Consider the following 27666-nt stretch of genomic DNA (forward strand, 5'->3'; position numbering starts at 1 on the left):
CAATGAGGTATCACAAATTGTGTCTACTTACAATAGACACATAAGAAAGGCCTGGGTTTGGTGGTGAAATCTCTTGCCAACACAGCTTAGCTAATAAGTGTCTTTGGAGCTGGGGACTCTGAGTTCAGCTTCTGGCCCAGTGAGTCTAAAACCTATCACATCACATTTCCTTTCTCATGTGGCAGCTAGGAATTTAGTTTCAGATTTTGTCGTTCAATATGTCAGTTCACATGTGACAGAGGTGTGGCATGTGACAGAGGTATCATGTCAGAGGGGTGTGAAAATATGTGGTACAATTGAATATCTATATGGAGGAAATTCAACTCCCTTCCTCACTCCATTTTCAAAAATTATTCCCAGGCAGGTTAAAGACCTTAGCATGAAAGACAAACCTGTAAAGTTTTTCAAAAAGAAGGTAGGAGAGGGCTGGGGATATAGCTCAGTTGGTAGACTGCTTGCCTCATATGCATAAGGCCCTGGGTGCAATCCCCAGCACCACAAAAAAAAAAAAAAAAAAAAAAAGAAGAAGACGATAAGAGAAAGGCTTTGAGGCTTCTTAAACACTACACAATAAGCAATAGTCAAGAGAGAATACCTTTTATAGTGGATCACATTCAAATTAAAAACTCTGTTTGTCCAGCAATACCATGAAAAGAGTAAAAATACAAGCCACAGGGTGGAAGAAGGAATTTGCAACATATACTACTGATAAAGGACTGGTTTCCAAATTACATGAAGGACTCCCACTTATCAGTGGGAAAAGGCCAACAATCAGATGGGTCTCAATGGTCAAAAGGCTTGAAAAGATGGTTTGCAAAGGGGAAATCAAAGTGTCAAGCAAACATGTGAAGAGGTGGTCAATCTCATTAATAGACTGGGTGATACAAATTAAAACTACAATGAGATAACACAACATACTTTTTAGTTTTGCAAAAATTAAAAAGTCAGGGCCTAGGGTTGCAACTCAGAGGTAGAGTATTTTAACTCATACCCTGAGTTAAAATCCTGATTTAACTCAGTTACCCTGAGTTAAATCCCTAGGACTTGGAGGAAAAAAAAAAAGAGAGATTTGACAATACAAGTGTCAGAGTGGATGTAGAGTAACTGGAACTTTCCTATACTGCTGGTAGGAATGTAAATTAATACAATCTGGAAAACTATGGTATTGTTTAATAAGGTAGAAGATAAACATACCAAACAACCAGAAATTCCAGCCTAAGGCATATACCTCAGAGACATGCCAGTATACATACCTGCAAATCATTTTGAGCACCAACTGAGGTGCCTATCCCATAGCATGAATGAATAAACAGTGATGTATCTATACGGCAAAAATATCATATGCTGATGAAATGAAAAGAACTGCAAATTCATGCTTGATATGGATGGAACTTATAAGCATAATGTTGAGGGTAAAAATCAAGTTGCAAAAAATATGTCATTTAATTCCATTTACATAATGTTCAAAACAGGCAAAACTAAACATGCACGGAAGGTAAACTGTAGAGAAAAGCAAGGAGATTATTACTCTTAAATTTGGGGGAAGATAAGTTTGTTTGGAAAGGGATAAATGGGTGTCTTAGTTTGCTTAGACTGCCATAATAAAATACCATCATTTCGTGACTTAAGATAAATTAATTTTCTTACAATTCTGGAGGCTAAGAAGTCCAAGATCAAGTCCAACATCAAGACTGGAAGTCCAGTCAATTAAGTTCCCTACCAAAGTTCTCTTACTTTCAAGGACTTTCTTCTGAACTCTGGGATGGGAGGGAGCTCTCTGATCTCTTCTTACAAGAGCATTAATCCCATCACAGGGCTCCACCCTCATGACCTCACCTACCTGTAATTATCTGCTGAAGGTCTCACCTCCAAATACCATCACATTGCAGGTTAGGGCTTCAACATCTGAATTTGAAGGACATATTCAGTCCATAATGATAGGGCTTCTGGGTGACAGTGTGATTCTATAGTTAGGTAGGCATTACAGGTGTTCCTTTTTTGAATCATTTATGCATTTTCCGAATGGGCTGTATGACCCTATAAAAATAAAGTTACAGATCTAGCTAATGTTTTTCAATCTCTTTGAGCCTTGATTTCCTTATAGATGAAAAGGGAACTTACAAGCAAAACTAAACATACCTACCTCCTGGGATAGTTGGAAAGATAAAATATGGCATTTAGCCACTGCCTGGCACAGAGAGTAGCCAATAGATACAAGTTTAGAAAAGTATTTCTTTCAACCATATATTCATTTATTTGTTTGCTTATCATACATTCACCAAAAGTCTACTATGTGTCAAACAGTGAGCTACAGGACTGAGGTTGTAACAGAAATGAGACATATGTCCTCTTAAAACACATGAGATTTGAAGGCCCTCTGCTGGAGCCCTGCAGAAAATGTTTCCATGAGTGAGTTCCCCCCAAGACCCATCTAATTTAAAATGCTGAAAAAAAAAAATCACTAGTTCAAAATATTTGTAATATTAAAAAATAACCAGATAGTTGAAAATTTGATTAGTTAATGTTATTAAGGAATAACTGTTAATCTTTGTTGAGGTGAGACACTGGTTTTATGAATTTCCCCCTAGAATCCTTACTGCTGAGAATCTTGTTGAATTTTTTTCGACTGAAATGATATTCTTTTTTTTTTTTTTTTTTTTTGTAGTTGTCGATGGACAGCATCCCTTTATTTTATTTGTTTGTTTTTGTATTCTGTGCTAAGGACTGAACCCAGTGCCTCACATGTGCTAGGCAATCACTCTGCCACTGAGCCACAACCCCAGCCCCTGAAATGATATTTCTGGTGTATCCTGTCAAGATTCCACCAGAACAATAGAATCAGTAGGAGATACATATTAAGAGATTTATTGCAAGGGATTGGCTTACACAATTGTGGGGCTGGCTAGGCAAGTCTGCACAACAGGCCATCAGGAAAGGCAGCAAGAACCCTTCAGCATGAGCTGAAGCTGCTGGCCATGGCAGAATTTACTTTTTTTCTCAGGCTTTAAGATCTTTTAACTGATTTAATCAGGATGACCCAGATCATTGGGGTAATTCCCTTTACTGAAAATCAACTTGTTCAGGGTGTAGTTGTACATACCTGTAATCACAGTTACTTAGGAGGCTGAGAGAGGAGGATCACAAGTTTGAAGTCAGCCTGGGCAAGTGTCTCAAAATACAAAAATTGAAAGGGCTGAGGATGTCACTTGGTGGTACTGTGCCTGTGGGTTCATTCCCCAATCCTGAAAAACAGACAAACAACTGATTATGTGCTTTAAACACACCCAAAATATACCTTCACAACTATTCTTAGACTAACATGTAACAGAGGACTGTAGCCTAACCAAGTTAATATACAAAATTGATCATCACATTTGTGAATTGATGAGAAATAACACAGGAGGGAGGATGTAGATGAGGTAGGACTGGCTCATGATTTGATGGTCCTTGAAGCTGGGATGATGGATACATGGAGTGTTATGGTTCAGATGTAAGGTATCCCCCAAAAGCTCATGTGTGAGACAATGAAAGAAGGTTAGAGGGAAGGAGGGAAAGGGAGAGACAGAGACAAAGAGAGTTGTCAGTCTTTTATAATCTAATCCTTGAAGTGTATCCCTTGGCTGTTGTTATATTCTATGCATTAGAAGGCAGTCACTAGATCTGGCCCTCTCTACAGATGTAGGGATTATACATAGATATGACTACCAGAAGGCAGGAATCCATTGGGTTCCTTTTAGAAGTGCCTACCATACAGGCATTGCAGTATCCAAACAAGGGATCATGGGGACTTGCACAAGTTTTGTAGTAATGGAAGAGTAGTCTAAATCTGCATAAATTTTAAAGATACGGTCAACAAGATTTTTTGTCTGGCCAGTTGCAGGGTAAGAAAGAGAAAGATTGAGGGTGACTCCAGAGTGTGTGGCCTGAACAAATGGATGGATGGAGCTGCCGTCCACTCAGATGGGGAAAGCCAAACAGTAAAGTTTGAAGGGCTGGGATAGTAAGGATCAGATCTATGTGGGTGCTTATTAAACTTGAGATGGCTATTAGACAACTAAGTGCATCACAAATCAAGAAGCCATCTTTCAAGGTCTCCATACTTAACTTTTATCATAACACCTTTGAAATCTTATGTTTTAGTAGAAACAATTTTATTCCTTAACTGAGATTGCTGCCGGGCTGGGGATGAAGCTCAGAACAGAGCACTTGTATGACATGTGCAAGGACCTGGCTTAATCCCCAGCACTGAAAAAAAAGACTTGCCACTCATTTCTTCAACCTAACTGAATCCACCTAACAAATTTACACTCTCAAAGCTCAATGAATTCTTCATAGTGAAGAGCATGGCTGAGCTGGGTGTAATGGTACATGCCTATAATTACTCCCAGAAGCTCCGTAGACTGAGGCAGGAGGATCATGAATCCAAAGCCACCTCAGCAAAAGCAAGGCCCTAAGCAACACAATGACACAGTGAGACTTTGTCTCTAAGTAAAATACAAAACAGGATTGGGGGTGTGGCTCAGTGGTTGAGTGTCCCTGAGTTCAATTACAAAAAAAAAAAAAGAGCATGGCTGGATCATGGCACTACTATGGAGCCACATGACAGAGCACAAGTAATTTAAAATCCCTCACCTTGTTTCCTTATCTGCAAAAAGGGGGAAATAGTATCACCTCTACTCTAGAAACAAAATCTCTAGTTTTTGTAAGAATCAAATGATTTAGGGCTGGGGATATGGCTCAGCAGTAGAACACTTGCCTGCCATGTGCAAGGCCCTGGGTTCAATCTCCTGCACCACCAAAAACAAAACCAAAACGATCTAACATTCATAAGGCACACTCAGAATACTGCCTGATATTTGTTGAAGTTCTATATATATTATCTACCCAAATGTTTTCTGTATGTGCAGCTGGTTCTCAGCCAAAATTCTGTGGTTATTCTCTAGAGATTTAAATATCCTTAAAACTGATGCTGTTCACTGGCAGCTTCTGACCCACTCCAGGATCCCAGGAATTAGGAACAAAGTATGAGGACAAAATTTGGTCAAATATTTGAAGATATTAGAGAATTATTGTTGATTTTTTTGGTGTGATAATGATACTGAGGTTGTGTTTTTTTAAAAAAATCAGTTTTGAGGCACACTGAAGTATTAATGGTGAAATATTATAGATTTGCTATGAAATAAAACAGAAGAGAGAGTAATGAATGAGCAGTAATGTGTATATGGAAGTTTGTATTTTTTCTCTCTCTCTCTCTCTCTCTCTCTCTCTCTCTATATATATATATATATATATATATATATATATATATATATATATTCTTCATACCAAGTGTTTTTGATCCAGGAGCTATGCCAATAGGAACTGAAGGCCTAATACAGCTTCCCATGGTATGTATGTGGTACAACTTGGGTTCACAAAATTTGGCTTACTAGGGGTTTGTAGTATGGTTCAGTAGTAGAGCACTTGTCTGGCATGCTCATGATTTGGGTTTGATTCCTGCACAAAGACAAATAATTTTTGCTTAATAACATACTAGTGACCTCCGAGACAGTATCACTGCTGGTACAGAAGTACACACAAATCCTGTTTTCAGGCCCAACACTATCTGTTTTACATGTTGCCACTGTCTTTTTTTAATCCTCCATCTAACTTGTCTCCAGCTACAATCTTCCTTCCATAGTCTATTCTTACCCTAATTGCCAGTGTAATCTCTAAAACACGAGTCACATCATGTCACCCCTCTCCTGAAAGGCTCCCATCTCAAAATAAAAGCTGGTCTTTTCAGGGTCTTCCAAGGTTCCAGATGCATGGCTCCCTCATTTCACACCATCTGGCCCTCACCCAGCCTATTCCAGCCTCCTTAGTCCTCCTCACACATGCCAAGAGAGAACTAACTCCTCTCTCTGCCTGGAACTTTCTTCCCCCAGACATCCATGGTTTGCTCTCTCATCTCCCAGAGGTCTTTAATCAAGTGTCACCTTCTCCTCAAGTCCCTCCCTTCCAATTCTATTTAAAATAGTCATTCTTGCCTCTTTGAACAATTCCACTTTCACATGCCCCACCTTCCCATGCCCCACCCTCCCTTGTGCTTTATTTTTTCAGTAGCTTTCATCACTGTATGACAGGCTATATATTTGTTTATTGTCTATGTCCACCTAGTAGAATTAAAACTCCATGAGGTAGAACTTTAGCCTATTTTTGTTCACCTCTGTGTCTTAAGTGCCTTGAATAGCTCCTAACACAATAGGTATTCAGTATTTGAATTAATTACATGAGTAAATTAATCTATTCATTGCTTCCTGGTGGCTGCACCAGCATCTCTCCCGCCAAGTACCTTTGTCACTCATTCTGCATCCTTGTTTACCACCATCTCACTACACAGCATTACCCAGCATGTTCTTGTTCTAATATCATTCTTTTTGGGGAAAGGTGTTTCCATGGTGATGCAGGAGCTTTTCATCTCTTTAGCAGACCAAGTAAGATCTCTCAGAAAGCTCTTTGCAGCAGGGTTCTATTTCTAGTGCTGTTAAGACTCCAACACACATGAACTTTCCATTCCTATCCTGGAAAGTATTTTATCAGTAGCTAGGTAGGTGATTTGCCTGTTGCTTTTTAGTAGCTATGTTGGCTTATTTATTTAAACAGACCTCTTCTGGTGGACATTTACTATATTGAAAAGATTTGGATATTCATTTTTCTACTCAGAAAATATTTATGGAGGACCTACTCTGTTCTAGGCCCAGTTTTATGCACTTGGCATATATCAGTGGCTCCCATCCTGGACTCCTATTCTATCATTAATTACTCGACCTATTATTTATGTTATGAAGAATGTCAATGGTCTTAATTTTGCTTGATGATTTCTGTCTTCAGTTCTCACAGCCCATGGATGCAAAATACATACAGATCCAAAGCAAATTTCTTCTGCTTCCTGGGGGGAAAAGGAGTAAATATTTAGGATCGTGGTTAAATAGTAAGCCATTAGTCCTGGAGGCTGTAGTCATTAGAAAAAGCCAACTTTGGGTATCTGTCCTTGTGCTGAGAAGGGGAAAAAAAAATAGTGCTAAATACATGTCTTTTAACATGTCCCCATGAAAAGACACGGATAACACCATGGGCTCCACTTTGAAATATTACACACACCACGGATACATTTGTGAATCTGTGTGTCTGCTCATGCATACACAGTCACCCACCACACTGTCCCAGCTATCCATAAGTCTCAAGCCACCCATATCTGTGTCCCTCCTACAGAAACACTGCGTCCCTACGCCTTACCCCAAAACCCCAGACACTCCTACTTCTCTCTCTCTCTCTCTCTCTCTCTCTCTCTCTCTCTCTCGCATACACACACACACACACACACACACACGCACACACACACCCGACACTCTTGCTCCTCAATGCTACTGCTGCTCACATTTAGACAACTCACTATTTTTCACTCACACCCACTTTCCCAAGTCAGAGCTGTGCATATTAATACTGAGCCTAGCTCTTTGCTCCCAAGTCCAAGAAGCAGCAGGAACCCAAATGTACAATCTGGAAAGAGCAACATAAGAGTAAGCCCCTTGGGAGTTAACTTTCACCTTTCATGCTAACCCCAGCAGTCATTATGCATGGAAACCTGTGGACAAAGCCTGGAATGGCAGAGTTGGTGAGGAAGTCCTTCAGATTTGAGGCCCAGTGGAAAACTAGGGAAATCCTCATAGCTTTGAAGACTTTAGTGATCTGTTCAAGTTTCATGAGAGTTTTAATGGCCTAAGAACACTTTACTTATTCTTCCTACCCTTGGACAGTTCAGGAAATTCTCCCAAACACAAGGTATTATTTTCCATTCTTTTCTTTCTACATATTTGTCCTGGAAAAATAGATAAGCGCACTATAATTATTTGTCCTGGAATCATGGGAAATTAGATTACCTAGATAATGGCAAACAGAAAAATCAAAGAAGAGTTCAGTTGGGAAGAGTTTATACCAGTCTTTTAACCTTCTCAATAGGCTTCTAGCAAGACTCTGGGAGCCCAAGAGTCTTTCCCTGGGATCCAAATCAACCCTCCAACCCTCCCTGTAAAACCCCCTTGCATCTCAACATTTCTAAGGTGAACTCACTCTACAAGAGAATAATGAATACCAATCAGTTCAACACAGTCATTATAAAGGGACCTCCTGCCTCACTCTTTCTCAACTCCACCAGGCCACCTGAGGAAAAATACTCAGGTTCACACAAGCACCGAGGCAAGAGTAAATGAGGTCCAACTTTTGTGAGGGAAAGACCACCAAGCTATAGAGCCCAACCCTTGTCAAGTTTTGTCAGTCAGCTTTTTATCACTGTGACCAAAATACCTGATAAGAACAACTTAGGGGAGGAAAAGTTTATTTGGGGCTTACAGTTTCAGAAGTTCAGTGCATAGTCAGCAGACTCCATTCCTCGGGGCCAGAGGTGAGGCAGAATGGCATGACAGAAGCACATGGTGGAGGAAAGCTGTCAGTTCATGGCATCCAGGAAAGAGGATGGGAGGGGAGAGAAAGGAAAGGGCCAGGGCCAGATGTAGTTCCCAAGGTCATGCCTCCAGTAACCTACTTCCTCCAGCCACAACTTACCTGCCTACAGTTAGCACCCATTCAAATTATGACTCCATCAAATGGATTAACCTACTAATGAGGTAATGCCCTCACCTCACCACCCAATTGCTTTACCTTTGAACATTCTTACATTGTCTCATACATGAGCTTTTGGGCGGACATTCCAGATCCAAACCATAACACACGTGAGTTCAACCTAGGCTGCAGCATTGAGCTGTCAGAAGGCATGTTCCACCAAGAGAAGAGCAGTCCCAGGCTAGAGTTCTTTGAGGGCAGGGGCTATCTTATTAACTATATGGCCTTCTTAACACAGGCTTTTGCACACACAAAAAAAGTGTCCAACAAATTAGAGTTTTGATCATTACATATGCATAAATTAGCTAAACAAATGAATCAGTAAAAAATGATCTGCTTACAAATATCTCAGCCCCAGGGTAGTAGTATACTATAAATTATTTATACATCAAAAAGTATTTATAAAGTATTTTTCACATCACCCATCTTAGTTTACAACAATGTTGAGGAAAATACAGAGAACTTTTAAACCCCATTTCACAAGGAAAAGAGATTAAAGAAGAGAAGTAGTTTGCCCAACATCACACAGCCAGAGAGGGACAGAGCAAAGATCTGAGCCTAAGGATGACTCAACAGACAGTATTTCTTCTAGCAAAACTCTCTGTCTCTCTGCCAGAGAGCCAGAGCAATGACTGAATTTGTTGGCTCATTCTCCTCCATGGATATATCTTTCTTTTTTTTCTCTGGGTCTTCCCTTCTCTCTAAAGGTCCTCTTTTTCCCCATCCTCCCCTGTCTCAGGTTTCATAAAAGGATTCTTAACTGTATTGATGGTTCTATATGAGATATTTTTTCCTTTTTACAAAGAACTCTTGGGTTTCTACCTAAGGTTTCTTTGCAAAGTTTTATATTCTAATAATAGAATGTAAAGAAAACTTAAAAGGCCACTTGCATCTAAGAGCTCCACATATATCTTCTTTCTGTACTAAACCAAAGTGATTGGATTTTAAATGCATTAAGCTGATCACTGCCTGCCTCTTATTCTACTATCTTCCAACCTTACTGCATTAAAGGTTCATAGGATCCACTTCCCCTAAAAGAATATAGGTATTACAAGTTCCGTTTATACTAGCTAGTTTTTTAGAACAATTAATATAAAACAGCAAAATTCAAAAACACGATTAGCAGATACATTGGCTCCAGGACAAGTGCCCAGTGCCAGTATATAAGATTAGAAATTCAAAGTAGGGCTGGGGGTGTGGCTCAAGCGGTAGCGCACTCCACTGGAATGCGTGCGGCCCGGGTTCGATTCTCAGCACCACATACCAACAAAGATGGTGTGTCTGCCGATAACTAAAAAAAAAAAAAAAAAAGACTCCTCTTCCTCCTGGGGAAGCTTAGCTTCTCCTTAAAAAAAAGAAAAAAAAGAAAAAGAAATTCAAAGTATCCCAGCTAGTGTCACTGGTTCAAAGTCTTCTAAGACCTGATATACATTGACTTTGATGACTTGAGGAATACAGGTCAGGGTTAGACTCTTCATGGCCTTGCTCTCATCAGAGTGCCTCTGTCAGATTATGATTCTCTCTACCACCCTTCTCTGCCAGATGGAACATAGACACAGTGGCCATGGACAGGTGTAGGGCCAGGATGGAAAAGCCTAAATTCATGCTGACATAGAAGATGAGGTTAAAATGTTGCAGGGCTGTAAGGATATCTGTCTGCTGTCATGTGGGACACCCGTCCACTCATCCATTCACTTCTGCAGATCTGCTCTACACCTGTCCAAGTAGAAAATATCTCCTCTGAATGCCTCATGCATGCCTCTCAGGTTCATCACTCTTCAACCAATGCACATTGTTTGGGATAAAGTACTGAGTGATGAATTACAGCATTTGAACAGCTGCTCCTGTGGTTTGGAAATGACATGGTTCAGAAAGACAACGAAAAAGGGCTTTTTCTGTGGTTCACTCTGAAAACACTGTGAACTTCTTGTCAAGCAACACAAGGAATCAGGAAAAATTCCTCTATTCCCACGCTTTACCTCATTGTATAGGGACACAAAGTCTGGGTCACAAATATCCTTGTCTAGGTGACAAATCTGATTTCATTAGACAAGTGAATGAGGTCAGTATCAGACTGCTATCTGTCCTGATGCAAGGACTTGATACATGGAAAGATGTATATACACTGGTGAAGGTTTCCTGCACCTGCTGTCTGACAGGGTCACAATGTGGGGGATGCTGTGGCAGGGCTGCACCATCTGGAAACCGGAACCATGGGTATTTTGTTTATGATACTCATGATATAGATAATAGAGCAAATGTCAATCAATAATAAAAGTACATATTGCCTGAGATTGCAGAATGAGACTAAGGATACAATTAAGATATGTCCCAAGGTGTGTTTCAATATCTCTCAGGATACAAACAATAATGTTATTCTTCAAGCCTAAGCAACAAGAAATGTTTATCTGATGGTTAACAATTTATACACACACACCAGTTCTAAAGCCACAACCTGTACAATAGCCTAATTACAGAAAAACAATTGCTGTGCCAATAGTACAAGGACCACCATATGTAGTTTACTTAAGTAAAGGAAGATTACGGTATCCCCCTCCAGGATAAAAGGCTAATAAAAATACATTCCCTCCTTTGCTTTACACAGGAATTCATGATGAAAATGGGGAATACATAGTTAATATTAATTGCAAATGAGTTGAGGTGCAGAGCCTGCCCTTCAGCTAAAGAATACAAAGACGTAAGACTTGGTGTACTTTGACCAAGGATCAAAAAAACTCTTTAAGAAAGCAGTTAAATAGGTCATATGAAAAAAGGAAATTACTTTGGAAATTAAAAATAAAATAATGTAAAGTAAATATAGATATATTTTAAAGGCACTTCAGAGTAGTAGGCTTTTAAGTAATAGACTTTCACTATTTTAAGTGTGTTTTATTGGAATTGTAGTTTAGAAGTAAGAAAGTTTACCAATAATCTTAGGTATGCTTTAAAGTTAAAGGTTAATGAAATCATTATAGGTATGCTTTAAAGTTCAAAGTTAATAATAGATCAGGAGACATGTAGTTGAGTTGCATGGTCTAGCACCTAGTGATTGAAAACATAAAAGCAAAGATTACAGGAAAATATTTTAAACAATGCACTGAATATCTTAGAAAAAAATTTAACTCTTGAAAATTATGTAAATCAAAGAAATTTTGGGCTTTGAAGCTATTCATTAACTACTTGAAAAAACATCTGTAAAAAAGGTATAAAAATAAAGGCCCCCTCTAGGGGCAGCAGATCTTTCTGGAGGCTGCTTGTAACTTGCAACCTGTCGTCCCATCTCTTCTTCTTTCAACGACACCACTCCTCCTTCAAGACCCCTGGATCCCCACTGGGGCTGGACCTGGGCAACACACCATCATCACTATCAATTCAGACTTGGTGGAATTTAAAAGCCTTTTCAGAATTCTGTGTGTGCCTGTTTCTTCAGAATACTGAAGATGACTGCACTCTTGGACTTGGACAAGTTCAGATACTGAGAGATTGCTCCACCTGGCATTTTTCACTGATGCTTCTCTCTTCCTCCTCCTCTCAGGATCACCCTACTCATTTAGAAACTCCAGCTGAATGGTGAAAAGTTCTGAGGATCTCCTTAGTAGTAACATGACTTTGTCCACAGAGTCTGGAAGTTTAGTAACTGGTTCCACTGTACAGGAACAAATGTGAGTCCATTTCCCACATCTTAGAGGCCAAATGAAAGGGCTTAAGAAAGATATCACAAATCCTTGTCAGCTGACCCTTCGTATAATTATCCTCTATTAAATCTTTGATATCCCCGTACTGCTATTCTCTGCAGGAAGAATTCTGTTTGGATATTCTTAGTCATGTCAAGGGTCTCTACAAAATCAACCAGGTCTTTACAAAGCTCCATCTTACCTTTTTCACTCTGGTGAACATTATGTACACGGTTGGGGGCGGGGATAGATAGATATTGATTTTCTTTGGAGAAGATTCTAGTGCTTTCATCTATGATATAAAGAATTGGCTGCCTCTGCCTGCTCCTAGAACTTGTTCTGATATTTGAAGCCTATTAGCTTGATAAATTCATTCTGCATTTATTCATCTACTTAGAGTACTGAAATATTCTTTTCCAACACTGGGCTCAGTTCTGGGAGAATTTATATATTATGTCTTTCACAGAGAATACAAATTTTAATCATCTTTTTTAGGGCATGAAACTTCTTTGTGTCAACAACTTCTTATGTTCAAAAGCAACAAAAGTCTCTATCTTTGCTGTAGCCTTCCTGTGTTCCTAAGATCTGTTAGCTTTCTGTTATTGTATAGAATACTTAAGGTAATCAACATAAAAAGAGGAAATATTTATTTTTTGCTCATAGTTTCAGAGGTTTCAGTCTGTGGTTGTTAGCCCCTGCTGCTTTGGGGCCTGTAGTGAGGAAGTACCTCAAGGTGGCAGTGCATTGATAGAGCAAGCTACTCACCTTACGGTGGCCAGGAAGCAAAAAAAGAAAGCAAGTGAGTGTGGAGCTAAAACCCCTTTGAAAGGCACACCTCCAATGACCTAAACCGGTCCATTAGGTCTGATTAGAGGTTCCACCACCACCTAATAACACCAGGCTAGGGACCAAGCTTTTAACACATAGATCTTTGGAGGATATTTAAAACACAAACAATAACAATCTGCTATGATTCCCAAATATTTTCTTGACACTGGACCAATCTTTCAAAGATACAGATACCTAAATTACCTCCTTAGTTGTTAAATACACACACACACACCACCCAGGCATCTGGAATATTAGACAAACTTGTATTACTGAGTGAGGGAGCTGGGTGCTGCATCCCAAGAGTCCTGATCCATTCTAGATTCTATCAGGTTCTTTGGGAACTGGAATTTGGAAGAAAATAATCACCAGTTTGCTAGAATGACCTTCACTTGCAACTCACTAAGTTTTCTGGGATTTAGTAAGCCAATGTCCTTCTAATTATGGAGTGTGTCATCACCTGTGGTTTGTAAGCTTACTTCCTGCTTCGCAACAGAAAAGATTCAGAGTTTCCCTATTGATATAACCCTCAGAATGCCTTCTTGCTTATAAAAGAAGCATTTCTGTAGGGTAAGTAAAAATTATCCCAGTTTGAAAAAGTAAAATCTACATGGCTATTCACAGGCAGGAAAAAGAAATACAAACAAAGACAGCTGCAAAGTTAACAAGAAATAATATTTCTGCCAAGGACATGCTACACGTTTAAGGTGTCATAATAACCCACTTCTTTGAGTATGGCTTTCTCACTTACAGAGAAAATGTTTTTTAAAATAAAAGACTTTCAGAAACTTGCTGTTTGAAACTTTGTCAGTCAGAATAAAGCATTCCACTCTTGCTCAAAGGAACTAAGTGACTTTAACACAGAAAAGCAACTTTAATTTACAAGTCAGGTGCCAAGCCTGGGAAAAGAGTTTTCTGAACATTTTCAGAAACAGTCTAAGGCTGAATGTTGACCCCTTTCACAATCTCACTTTTCCTTGAGATTATCAAAACATTGTTTCATTTAAACTCCACTTAAACTTCACACTTCCCCCATAGTCCTCTAATTATATATATTTCCTTCCTTTTATTAAATGTTCCACACTGTCTCTGCTGCAACTTTATTCACTATAGTGAATCAATAGACCCGATTTTTGTTCACTACAGGTTTGTTCCTAGTAGTGTTGGGTTGATTGGGTTTGGACACTGTCTTCCCCAACTTCAGGGTTCCTGGATTACAAATTTTGAAAACAGATATAACACAAAACTACTTCACTGCTAAATACGAATGCACCTATCATGTCAGATAGTCATGCACATGGCTACCATGTCTATTTGGTCACATTGGGGTTGGCTTACACTTCAGAAAGGTTTTAAAAAGAAGAAAAAAAGTCATCCTGGGGCTGGGCAGGGTGGAGCATGCCTGTAATCCCAGTGACTTGGGAAGCTGAGGGAGGAGGATTGCAAGTTGTAGGCTAACCTCAGCAATTTAGCAAGGCCCTAAGCAACTTAGTGAGACCCGTATCAAAACAAAAATAAATAAACAAATAAATAAAAGGGGCTTGGGTTATGATTCAGTGGGTTCAATCCCTGATACCAAAAAATAAAAACACACAAAAAAAGGAAGCCTGGAAAAGGTATGGGAGAAAAAGGGGAATGGAGAGAAGATGGTTAACAGGATACTGGGATGAGGCTGGATAGGAGGAATAACTTCTCATGTTTTATTATAGTACAGTTGGATAAGTGGGGCAATTATTGGTGTATCTTAAAATCACTAGTAGAGAAGAATGTTCCCAACACAAATAAATGATAAATGTTTGAGGTAGCAGATATATCAATTATCCTGAATGATTGATTGATTGATTGTGGTACTGGAGATTGAACCCTGTACATGCTAGGCAAGTACTCCACTGGTGAGCTATAACCCCAGCCCTTTATTTCAATTTTATTTTGAGACAAGGTCTAGCTAAATTGACCAGGCTGGCCTGGAACTTGCAATTCTCCTACCTCAGTCTCCAGAATAACTGAAGCATGCCACAACACACAAAGCTCCCTTATCTGACCTTTACACACCACATACATGTATTAAAATGCCACATTGTGGCATAAATATTTAGTTAATATGTTTTAACTAAAATATATATATATTTTGCCAGGTATGGTGGCACACGCCTGTAATCCCAGCAGTTTGGGAGGCTGAGGCAGGAGGCTTGCGAGTTCAAAGCCAGCCTCAGCAATTTAGCGAGACCCTAAGCAAATCAGTGAGACCCTGTCTCTAAATGAAATACAAAACAAGGGCTGGAAATGTGGTTCAGTGGTTGAGCGCCCCTGGATTCACTCCCAAGAACCAAAAACAAACAAACAAACAAACAAAAACCCCATAAAACTGTGTGTGTGTGTGTGTGTGTGTGTGTGTAGGGTCTGAGCAGTCTGGGCAACTTTGAGGCTTTTTCTCAAAAATAAAATCTGAAAAAGGCTGGGGGTGTAGCTCAGGGGTAGTAATACTGGCCTAGCTTGCCTAAGACCCTGGATTCAATTCCTCAGCACCGCAAACAAAATTAATAAAATGTTAATCAGGGTTCTGGGTAGCTTCTGGTTCACTTCTTGAAGAGGTTAGATTTCTTTCTCTTTGGGGCTTCAGAAAAACAGATCTTCATCTCCAGTGACTGAGAAAAAACATGAAACACATCTACTAAGCTGAAGCTGAGAGAAATACCAAGGTCCATCTGGTTACAGGTAGGCAACCCTGGCTACGTAGAGCAGAGCACCTGCGACAAAGCCGGGAATTGGGCGTCTGCAACCCTCCCCCGCGTCTCCCTTCCGGCGTGGACGCGCGATACCCATCCTTGGAGGCCCCACTGTAGGAACCCGAAGAACGGTGCCCACCCTGCCCCGCGCATCCACGTCTCTTGCAACAAACAAGAACGAAGGAGCAGCACAGGGGCCGGGAGAGGGATTCCAGGATGAAAATTCTTAAATCTACCTAAACTCAGAGTGCCTTCAGGCAGCAGCATAGATTCTAAGTGTGCACCACGCCTCGCCTCTAGGTGATTGGTCTTTCGGCAAGGGCGTGGCCCCACAGGTACAGGCTGATTGAAGTAGAGAGCTAGTACAGGCTCCATCTTGGCTCCTGGCGTCGCCCTCGAATTGCCCTTCCTCCTTGCTGATTGGAAGAACCAGTTGAATGTGTCGGAAAGGGCGTGGCCCTGCAGGTAGTTAGCGGTCCAATGAGTTAAGAGCGAGCCCAGGGCGCCATCTTGGTTCCTGGCGTCACCCTCAGACTGCCCTTCCTGCCGGTGATTGGACGAGAGGGCGGGTCTTCCGGGGGGCACGTAGCCGGCCAACCAGAATTCTGTGTGTACTGGGTCAGGTCATCTGGTTTCTCACGTCTGTAGCGGCGAAGTTATCTCATTCATTCCTGCACGCCGGCTGTCTTCTGGTGGATAGACAGGGCTTCCTTGAATAAAATTACCGTGCCATTAAAATGGAGCTTTTAGCCCAGCGCGATGCACACTTTAATACCAGTGGCTCGAGAGGATCCCAAGTTCGAGACCAACCTGGGCAACTTAGACCCTGTCTTAAAAAATAAAACGGACTGGGGATGCAGCTCAGTAGTAGTTTGTCCAACATGTTCCAGGCCCTAAATTCAATCCCAGAAACAAATGCACACATGCACACACAGCTTGGAAGAAATCCAAAGCAGCCTAATGCTGCTTAGAAAGGGGTCTTGAGGTGGTTCTTCAAAGATGTGCTGCAGTTTTGTTTGTTTTTGGTACCAGGGATTGAACCCAAGGGCGTTTAACCACTGAGCCACATTCCCAGTTCTTATTTTATATTTTATTTAAAGACAGGGTCTTGCTAAGTCACTTAGGGCCTTTCTAAATTGCCAAGGCTGGCTTTGAACTCATGATCCTCCTGCCTCAGCCTCCCAAATTCCTGGGATTACAGGCGTGGGCCACCACACCCTGCTTGCAGTTTTGTTTTGTTTTGATTAAAACGCCAGAGGGCGTTTAAGCCTGAGCTGCATTCCCAACTCTTTTTATTTTTTATTTGGAGAGAGGGCCTCACCAAGTTTCTTAGGGCTTCCTTAAATTAAGGAGGCTAGGCTGGAAGAACTTGTAATTCTCCTGCCTCAGCCTCCTGAGTCTGAGATTTCAGGAGTGTGCTAGCACTCTGGGCTGCATTGTGATTCTTAAGGAAATAGAGAGGGGAACACATTCTAGGAAAGGAGGAACTCAAGTGTATGAAAGGCCAGGCCTTGTGTGTTGGGGGGTGGGAGGGTGCGGGGGTGTAGGTATAGTGAAATAGGAGTGGAAGAAGCAGAATGACCAGATCTGTAGAGAAAAAATAGGAGGGTGTTTTGGGGTGAAATTGTGGAATGTGTGTTTGTTTGAAGAATGAAATCCATGGACACAAGGGTGAGAGCAAATAGGATGTATTAGAGTAATAGAAGAAAACAGAACTCCCCAAGGGGGAGGGATCCCAAGAGAGGGTTGCCAAGGGATGTGTGTTCTCTAGGGGTTTATATCAATCATGGGGTTGAGAAAGTTAGCACCCAACCCTGGGTAAGGCAGTGTGCACAAACTCTTTGTAAACCTTTTGGTCCAGTCAGATTACCATGCCTTTTTTGGAGGGGGTCTGACCACTAGGCAATATAGATGTTTCACTATCCGTTTCTATCTTACCTAGGAATCAGCCTGACCTTGGTGAGGCCTGGCTTTTATTGTCTGTAGTCTTTTAGTCCTGCTATACAGAAACCTGACCTTGAAGGGGCCCAAGTTGCCTTTCTTGTGCCTCATGATCATGAAAGACTAAGAAAGGCTCAGCAACTGTTATAAATTTTATTAATTTGGTATTGGCAATTTGAACCCAGAGGTGCTTTAACACTGAGCTACATCCTTAGTGCTTTTATAATTTGAGACAGGGTCTCCCTAAGTTGCTCAGGCTGGCCTTAAACTTGCAGACCTCCTGATTTGGGTGCCACAGTCATGGATGGTTATAGATGTTATTTGTTTACTTGTGACACCAGAGATTGAAGCCATCGGAGCTTAACCCCTGAGCCACATCCTCAGCCCTTCTTATTTTTTGAGACAGGATCTCACTAACTGCTTCTCACCTAACTTGCTGAGTCTGGCTTTGAATTTGCAATCCTCCTGACCCAGCCTCCAGAACCTCTGGGATTACAGGCATGTGCCACCGCACCCGCCCTGTTACTGATAAGAGATGTGCCAACTAAATACAACTTGTAATCCCTCAATTAGATAGGGACCAGGTTTTTTTTCTTTCTTTCCCCATTTGCTCCAAAGGATTTAAGTGGGACTCCTGAAAATATGTGAATAAGTGTTGTGTACTAAATTAATTAGTTTCCCGATTTTGAAAATTGTACTTAAAATGTAAGAGAATGTCTCTGTTGTTAGGAAATGGATTTAAGAATGTAGCGAGAAAGGAATATCATGTCTGCAATTCCCTCTCAAAACGGTCCAGAATAAAATGATAGAATGAGAAAGCAAACCTAAAATAGTAACGTTTGGGGAATCTAGAAATGTAGAAAGGTTTATGGAGATTACTTCTAGTTTGGTAGCATTTCTACTAAACTATTTTAAAATAAAAAGTTAACAAAACTACTGTGATCACTTACGGAGAAAATAAAGCCCTAGTACTAAACTATGAGTAACATCAAAGTTTAGACAAAAATCCGAGAGCAGTGAACACTTCGAAGAAGATGTTTTTTAAAATGGGACGCGAACAGTTTTGATGGAAAACATAGCCTTAGTATTCTTCTTCACCCTGAAGGTCTAGGAAAGGATGACTTTCCTGCAATTCGCCCATTCAAACCACCCAATTCAACTTCATCCCACAAGCCCGCGAAAAATTAGCAGGCAATTAGCCTGAGAAGCCTTGTTTTCCAGCGAGCATGCGCACGCAAGCAGGTCCCAATCAGTCGGTGCTCACGTCGGCGTCTCTTTACGTCAGGGGCGGGCTCTCTTCTACACATGCGCAAGACCGAACGGCCCTTCTTTCTCGCCCTACGCCGCCAACATGGTGAGTCTCAGTGCTGATGGCTCCGTGACTGGGGCCATGCCGCTTGACTTTTTCCTCGGAGGGAATTTTGAGCCCTGAAATGGAACCCAGAGAGTCCTGGGAAACGCTTGTTGAGGGTCCCTGGGCGGTCTCTGCGCGGAATTCGGCCAGTACTGGGCGCGCGGCCGGCGATCGCGCTGAGGGCCCGGCACCCCGGCGCGCCATCGGCCACGCGTGCGTGCGCCACCCAAAGCAGCATGGCTGAGACCGTCGTAGCTTCCCCAGCCTCTGGGGCCGAGTTGGACCGGGTGCTTTCGTTCTGGGGCGTGCAGGGCCTTTGGGCCTGGAAGCCGGCTTTCCCCCAGCGCCAGCCCTGCGGATTTCGTTCATCCAGGTCCTCTCCAGGCACTTGGGCGTGTTCCACTTAGTCGTTCTCTGAATTAGCCATGTTGCCTATAGGCTGGGGGACGTTATCGCAAACCTTGAAATATTCACTGTGTTTTCTCTCCCCGCACTTTCAGGTTTTCAGGCGTTTTGTGGAGGTTGGCCGGGTGGCCTACGTCTCCTTTGGGCCTCATGCTGGAAAGCTGGTTGCAATTGTAGATGTTATTGATCAGAACAGGGTATGTATAAGAAAAAGTGTCCTAATTTTGACTTAACGTGGCAGTGAATGGTACCCACTATAGATGATACTGTAATTAAGTGACCTGTTGGGAGCTCTTTGGGTGGCAGTGTTATTTTACCGTGCAGTGTGGGTAGGGTTTCAAGCGCAGACTTGAGTTAGCTGCTACTTCTGGGTTATAGTATTGCCTCAGCCATTTAAACGTGCTTTCGGCCAATTCTAGAACAAAACATTGGCTATGTTTAAGTTATTATGTGTAAAACGAGTTCAGAACATACTCAGGCATATAGAAAGCACTTTGTACTGTTGTTAGTATTTTAATAATATGTGGGTTGGATGGTTCTGAAAAGACAAGTAATTATACAGAATATTTATTCATTTAAATTGCTGTCATGTTTTACACTGAAATCCCTGATCTTTGTATTTTAGGCTTTGGTTGATGGACCTTGCACTCAGGTAAGGAGACAGGCCATGCCTTTCAAATGTATGCAGCTCACTGACTTCATCCTCAAGTTTCCTCACAGGTAACTATCCACCAATCATCACAATCCCCTTTCCTTAGTTTGTTTATACTAGTAAAAGTTTGTTTAATTTTGAAAACCTTGCCACTTTTGTTGTCTTTCTCTTGAGAATACGATAAATAATACAGAAGATTTATAACTGTTCCAGAAGAAGGATTTATATTATGAAGTAAATAGGCATTATTTACTTTTAAAATGACCTTCTCTTCTGGTGTCACAATCACTTTTAGCCTTAAAACAACAGTGTGTCACTCTTGTCTCTTTCAATACTGTTATCATTAGTTGAATTTTTAATGTGTTGTTTACTAAGTATTTAGCTTTGGGAGTTTAAGTTGTTAATTTTGGATACCTGTATAGTGTTCCAGAAAATATTTATATTCTATATTTGCGTCATCTCCTAACATCTGCCACCACTACCTGAAAACAAAAACCCTAATAGGACAGAAACTGTGATATGCTGAATACCTTTAGCTGGGTGTGTGCATTTAGGATGTTTGAGTACTGTTTTTTCCTTAAACTTACCATTCATACAGCCTGGAATGAGTATGTCCATTCTGTTGCTACTGTGATTACACATTATTACATTATTTGAAGAACAGTTCGGGGTGAATCTTGAAGATGCTCGTGGAGGATCACAAGTCTAGTAAAATGGATTAGATTACAGTTTTGATAAAATTATACTTCAATTTACGTCTTGGCTGAGTGAACACCATTCAGTAGGTAAAACACATTGTTGTGCCGGATGGTATGTATGCCAAGTAAGACTGTAGTGAAAAGTGTAATGGAATCCTTCCTAAAGGAAAAAGTTTTGTGACCTAAAAACTTTGTTACTTGCTGGGTACACTGGCACATACCTTTAATTCCAGCTGCAAGGGAGGCTGAGGCACGAGTACTACAAATTTAAAGCCAGTCAGGGCAGCTTAATGAAACCGTGTCTCAAAACAAAGAGGGCCTTAGGATGTGACTCAGTGCTTGCATCTGTGCAAGGTCCTGTGTTCGATCTACAGTGCCAGAGAAGGCCAATTGCTTAATCTGTGGTTTTGCCTCTTTGTAGTGCCCGTCAGAAGTATGTTCGGCAAGCCTGGCAGAAGGCAGATATCAATACAAAATGGGCAGCCACAAGATGGGCCAAGAAGATTGAAGCCAGAGAAAGGGTAATGACTTTGGGTCATTTGAATTCTGACTTTGTCTCTTTTGAAGGATTTGAAATAAGATAATTTTTCGTTTCTTTTTAAATAGAAAGCCAAGATGACTGATTTTGATCGTTATAAAGTAATGAAGGCAAAGAAAATGGTAAGTTTGTAAATCTATGTCCTGTAAATTTGCTTCTGAATAAGAAAACAGTAACCAATTTCCATTTCAGTTTGCTGTGTCTTTGGAGCTTACTGTGAAAAGAGGTTGTCCTTATTTGCTTTATTTCATGGTATCCTTAAGAAATTATTCTCTTTATTTGGATTTAGTTGTGGAGAATGGGCCACTTAATGCCCTTTCTAAAAACTAGTATGTCAGTTTTATGTATGCATATGTAATAAATGTTTTTCTTATGTTGATACTTTTCAGAGGAACAGAATAATCAAGAATGAAGTTAAGAAGCTTCAAAGGGCAGCTATCCTGAAAGCTTCTCCCAAAAAGGCACCTGTTGCTAAGGCTGCAATTGCAGCTGCAGCAGCTGCTGCTGCTGCTGCTAAAGCTAAAATTCCAGCAAAAAAGGTAACTCCGGCAGGCAAGAAGGCTCCAGCCCAAAAGGCTCCTGCCCAGAAAGCCTCAGGCCAGAAGGCAGTGCCACCTCCCAAAGCTCAGAAGAGTCAGAAAGCTCCAGCCCAGAAAGCACCTGCTCCGAAGACATCTGGCAAGAAAGCATAAGAGGCTATTAAAAAAGGAATAAAGATTCTTTTGACATGTTGGCAAATCTGTTAAAAGTCCTTGGATTTTAAACTTGTTGCTGAGGCAGGGTTAGGAGGCAGATTGATAAACATCAGGCTCAGTTCCTTAAACTGCCCAGGCTTGGTTATACACAACCATAACTAACTGATCTCATTACAAATCATGATAATTAGAAAGTGACTTTATTTCCTTATGCAAAAAAAATTTCCCACACGGGTAGAGTTCCAGCTTCCTGATGTACAAGAGACTAAAGTTTTCTTTAAAAAATAAGAAAATAAACAAATATGCAAATAATCGATCAGAAACTAACAGGTTGACATTTTTTGGGATGGCATTTTTTGGTTGAGTTTGTCAAAGCAGGAGAGTAAGTGAAAGAAACAGGGAAGTTGAAATTTGTTTTGCTAAGTACCTTTAGGTGCATCAGGAAAAGGAGCTAATGAAAGAAGCTCAGTGCCTAAAGTATGGAATGGTGAATCGGGCATTAGCTTTAGGGGAAAGATGTCTTGCATGAGGAATTTAGAAAGGTTTAGATAATCTCTAGGTCTAAGGGGATGAGAATATACATTTGCAGGACACAAGTTAGTAATTGCGTGTGGAGGAAGTGGGAGAGCGCTTCTTTGCAGCACTTTGGGTCCAGCCTATGAGGTTGTCAGGATGAGAATGTTTTAGGGAACAATTGGAAATACAAATCCAAAGGACTTTTAAAGTTAACTGCACACATGTTCTGTTACCATGATGAAGGGAAGGTGGCTTGAAGAAAATACTGAAGCTGAGTGGGATGGCACAACCCTGTAATCCCAGCTATTCTGGAAATAAGAACCCAAGATCCAGGCCTGCCTGAATAATTTAGTGAACCCCTATCTCAAACTTTAAAATACAAGGACTAGTGATAAAAGTTGGTAGAACACCCCTGGGTTCAATCCCCAGTATTGCCAAAAAAAAAAAAAAAAGTACTATTCAGATTTAAATCTTAGTATTACTGAGTGGGGACTGTACTATCTATGAAACTCATCTAAAAATAAAGGGACCCAATACTTCCCTTATATTGTGGTAAGTATCATGAAATGCTTGTGAAAATAAGTATAGTGTGTATCCTTAATATCAGGTCTTCACATAAAGGATACTCAATAACAGGTTGAATTGTGTTGCTCTAAAGTAGCTTTATGGACAAAATTAGGATAGTTGGATTTTCAGGGAGCCTGTGCTTCAGTTGCCTCAGATAGTTGGCATGTCCTCTAATTCATGGTATTTTTCCTCTGATTTGTTGGGTGAAATACTGTTTAGTATCTAAATTAAAGGCTACACTTAAATCTACCAAGTAGCTGAATTTAATTAATTTAGGTACTGGAGATTGAATCCAGGGGAGCTTAACCACTAAGCCACATCCCCAGCCCCTTTATTTTTTTCTTTAAAAAATCTTTTTAGTAGTAGACAGACATAATACCTTTACTTTATTTGTATTTATGTAGTGCTGAGGATTGAACCTGATAACGTGACACACACAAGGCAAACGCTGTACCATCTGAGCTACAACCCCAGACCCTCTACATATTTATTCTGAGACAGGGTCTCAATGAGTTGCTTAGGGCCTCACTAAATTGCTGAGGCTGGCTTTGAATTCGAAATCCTCAGCCTTCCAAGCCACTGGGAATTAAAGGCATGTGCCACCATGCCTAGCATAGCTGAATTTTAAATCCAGTCATAAATATATTGACACCATAATAAAACATTTTAAAGTAAAGGGCTCCTTGGTCTCCGATTCCAGAACTTTGTAAAGGGAACCATTACATACATCCTTGCAGATATTTTTCTATGCATTTCTCATATATGTGTACAAAAATTGGTCACATGATTCCTTGTTTTAAGCAATGTTTATGCTGCATATATTCTGTAGCTTGTTTCTTTAAAAAAAAATGCATTATAGCAATCATATCTGGTTGGCATCTATTAAACCTTCTCCAGAGAAACAACCAATGTGATGAGGTATGAAAAATTTAAAGGTATTGACTTGGGATACAGAGGCCAAGAAGTTCATGATCTGTAATCCACAAACTAGAAAACTGAGAAGTTGGTGCAATTTAGTTTCAATCCAAAGGCCTGAGAACTCAGAGCCATTGGTGTTAAGTCCCAGCCCACTTCTGAAGGTTCAAGAACCAGGAGTTGCTGAGGCTGAGCATAGGAGAAGATGGTTATTTCACTCAGAAGAAAATTTGGGCCTCAACAGATTTAATAAAACCTACCTACATTGAGAAGGGTGATCTGGGTGATCTTTATAAAGTCTGCTGATTCAGATGCAAATCTCAGAAAAACTCACAGACGCCCAAAAATGTTTTACCAATGATCTAAGCATCCCTTAGTTGACACACCAAAATTAATGGTCAAATCCCCTATTCGTCCACCTATTTCTTTTTACCTTCTTCATAGTAATCCATAATATGAATGTTCATTTTTAAAGCAAATTTTATGATACCTATATTATATAACTTTAAAAATGCAGAGTATTAATTCATAGTGTTTATTATGGATGTTCATTTGACTATTGGTAAACATTAAGAATGTTGCCACCTGGGTATGGTGGCACACACCTATAATCTCAGCTGCTTGGGAAGATAAGGCAGGATGCTTGAAAGTTTGAGGATAGCCTGGGCAATTTAGTGAATGACCTGTCTGAAAATTTAAAAAATAAAAATGGCTCAGTAGTAAGATGACTCTGGCTTCAATCCCCAGTAGTGGGGGGGGGGGGGGGGGAATGCAGCTAATTGCTTTTTCTCTTTAAACAGTACTACCGGGCTGGGAATATAGCTCAGTCGCTAGAGTGCTTGCCTCACATGCACAATGCCCTGGATTCAATCCCCAGAACCCCCCCCCCAAAAAAAAGATTATCTATATATATGTATACACACACATATATATATATACATTAAATATATACTGTGCTTATATAATATGTATTATATATACTCTGTGTGTGTATACACACACACACAGTACTTAAGTAAATATCCTTGTACATACCTCCTACACAAAATTGCATTTATTTGGGGCACAATTACCAATCAATCAGTGCAGTTGGTAGAGGCTAACAACGCAGTGTGTGTGTTTTTCGTACTGGGAGTGAACCTAGTGGTGTTTTACCAGTGAGCTACACCTCCAGTCCCCTTTTAATTTTTATTTTGAGACAGTTTCACTAAGTTGCCTAGGCCGACTTCAAACTTGTAATCCTCCACCCTCAGTCTCCCAAGTAACTGGGATTGTACCACAGCACCCTGCTTTAAGTTTTATTCTAAATACACAAATCAGAGTGTAATTGTCATGATATTTGCTTCTTAATACTTTTTGTACTGGGTATGTAATGCATTCTTATAATCCCAGTGACTCAGGAGGCTGAGGTAGGAGGATTGCAAGTTTGAAGACAGCCTCAGCAATTTAGCAAAACCCTGCCTCGAAGTAAAAATTTAAAAGAATTAGAGATGTAGCTCAATTGTGAAGCTTTCCTGGATTCAACACCCAGTGCCAAAAACAACAAAATAAAACAACATTTTTCTGTGAATGTGTGGTGCTAGCAATTGAAAAGAGGGTCTCACATGTGCTAAGCAAGTGCTCTACCTGTCAGCCGCACTTCCAACTCAACATCTGCTTTTTTTTTTTTTTTTTTTTTTTTTGATACCAGGGATTGAAACCAGAGGCACTTAACCACTGAGCCACATCTCCAGCTCTTTTTTTTTATTTTGACACAAGGTATTGATAACTTGTTTAGTGAACTCGCTAAATTGCTGAGGCTAGCTTTGAACCTGTCATCTTCCTGCCTCACTCTTCTAAGCCCTTGGGATTACAGGCACGTGCCACCATGCCCAGAAACATTCGTTTCTTGAAATTTGAAATTTTCTTAGTTGCCTACATGGCATACTTAAGTTTAAAGAGAATGTGTGTAATGGGTTGGGGATGTAGCTCAATGGTAAAGTGCTTGCCCAGCATATATAAAACCCTGGGTTCAATCCCCAGTACCACTAAACAACAACAACAACAAAATGTATATTATCTTCTTGCTGTTTATAGTAATTTCTGTTAATAGTTATTCAAATAGTTATCCTTATTATTGAAGTTCTTTGTATTACATTTTTGCCTATTTAATTTTAAAGAATTGTGTTAAAAATCTCTGTACAAATATAGATTTATCAGTTTCTTATATTTCAAATAGTTTTTTACTTTACATATATTAAAATGTAATGTTGCCAGGCGTGGTGGCACATGCCTGTAATCCCAGTAGCTCCCGAGACTGAGGCAGGAGGATCGAGAGTTGAAAGCCTGCCTTAGCAATAGTGAGGCTAAGCAACTCTGTGAGACCCTGTGACTATATAAAATAAGAAATAGGGCTAGGGATGTGGCTCAGTGGTGGTTGAGTGCCCTTGAGTTCAATTTCTGATACAAAAAAGAAAAAAAAAAGTGATGTTAGATACATTGAGTTAGTTATCACTAGAACTTTTTGTAGATTAGACTTTCTCGGTGTGAATATCTCCCTCTTTTAATGTTTTCCTTGAATTCTATTATTTTTTTCCAATTTTTCATATTGTCATATTTACTTTCATTTTATTAATAATTATTTAGTCAAGCTTTGAAGAAAATCTAACAGCACCCTTCCTTACTTTCACTCTGGCTTAGGCATTATTAGAAAATGCAGAGTCAAAAAGAGCATACTACAGGGACACAGCCACATCAATGTTTATAGTAGCACAATTCACAATAGCTAGAATGTGGAACCAACCTAGATGCCCTTCAATAGATGAATGGATTAAAAAAATGTGGCATTTATACACAATGGAATATTACTCAGCACTAAAAAATAACAAGATCATGGCATTTGCAGGCAAATGGATGGCATTAGAGAAGATTATGCTAAATGAAGTTAGCCAATCCCTAAAAAACAAATGCCAAATGTCTTCTCTGATATAAGGGGGGGGTGATTCAAAATGGGATAGGGAGGAAGAGCATGAGAAGAAGACTACCACTAAATAGGGAAGAGAGGAGGGAGGGAAAAAGAGGGAGAAGGGGAGTTGCACGGAAGATGGAAGGAGAACCTCATTGTTATACAGAATACAGTTATGATGTTGTAATGAGAAAAAGAAAAAAAAGTGTCACATTAGATTGGATAGAGAAAGGATGGAAGAGGAGGGGAGGAGTAGGGGGGATAGGAAGGGCAGCAGAATAGAATAGACAATATGATTGATGTATGTACTTTCCATGTATGTATTATATGTCAAAATACATTCTGCTGTCATGTATGACTAAAAAAAATTAAAATTAAAAAGAAAAACCACCAAAAAAAGAAAACGCAGAGTCAGGAACTCTGCCTCAGCCATTTTAGACACATATCTCATTTACTTTTCACATGAAGCAGGTGGAGTGCCTACAACAGAAGTTCCCCTAAAGGAGCTCTCAGACCACGGAGAGAAAGTATAAAGGTGCAACATCAGCAATG

General features: G+C 40.3%; 1 protein-coding gene across 1 annotated transcript; it reads left to right on the forward strand.

Annotated features, from left to right (window-relative positions):
- Positions 1-19125: 19125 nt before the first annotated feature.
- Positions 19126-22215, forward strand: Rpl14 (ribosomal protein L14). The gene is made up of 6 exons (XM_076843886.2): positions 19126-19184; positions 19685-19786; positions 20215-20309; positions 21361-21460; positions 21546-21599; positions 21867-22215. The coding sequence occupies exons 1-6, from the start codon at positions 19182-19184 to the stop codon at positions 22167-22169; spliced, it is 657 nt and encodes a 218-aa protein (XP_076700001.1). The 5' UTR covers positions 19126-19181; the 3' UTR covers positions 22170-22215.
- Positions 22216-27666: the final 5451 nt, after the last annotated feature.

The sequence above is a fragment of the Callospermophilus lateralis genome, chromosome 1, assembly GCF_048772815.1.
Source record: "Callospermophilus lateralis isolate mCalLat2 chromosome 1, mCalLat2.hap1, whole genome shotgun sequence".
In the NCBI taxonomy this organism is placed as follows: domain Eukaryota; kingdom Metazoa; phylum Chordata; class Mammalia; order Rodentia; family Sciuridae; genus Callospermophilus; species Callospermophilus lateralis.

Excerpts from the sequence above, each read along its gene's own strand:
- Rpl14 (XM_076843886.2), top strand. Across the intron at positions 20,310-21,360 it reads ATCCTCAAGTTTCCTCACAG|TGCCCGTCAGAAGTATGTTC; the intron begins GTAACTATCCAC and ends GCCTCTTTGTAG. Across the intron at positions 21,600-21,866 it reads TAATGAAGGCAAAGAAAATG|AGGAACAGAATAATCAAGAA; the intron begins GTAAGTTTGTAA and ends GATACTTTTCAG.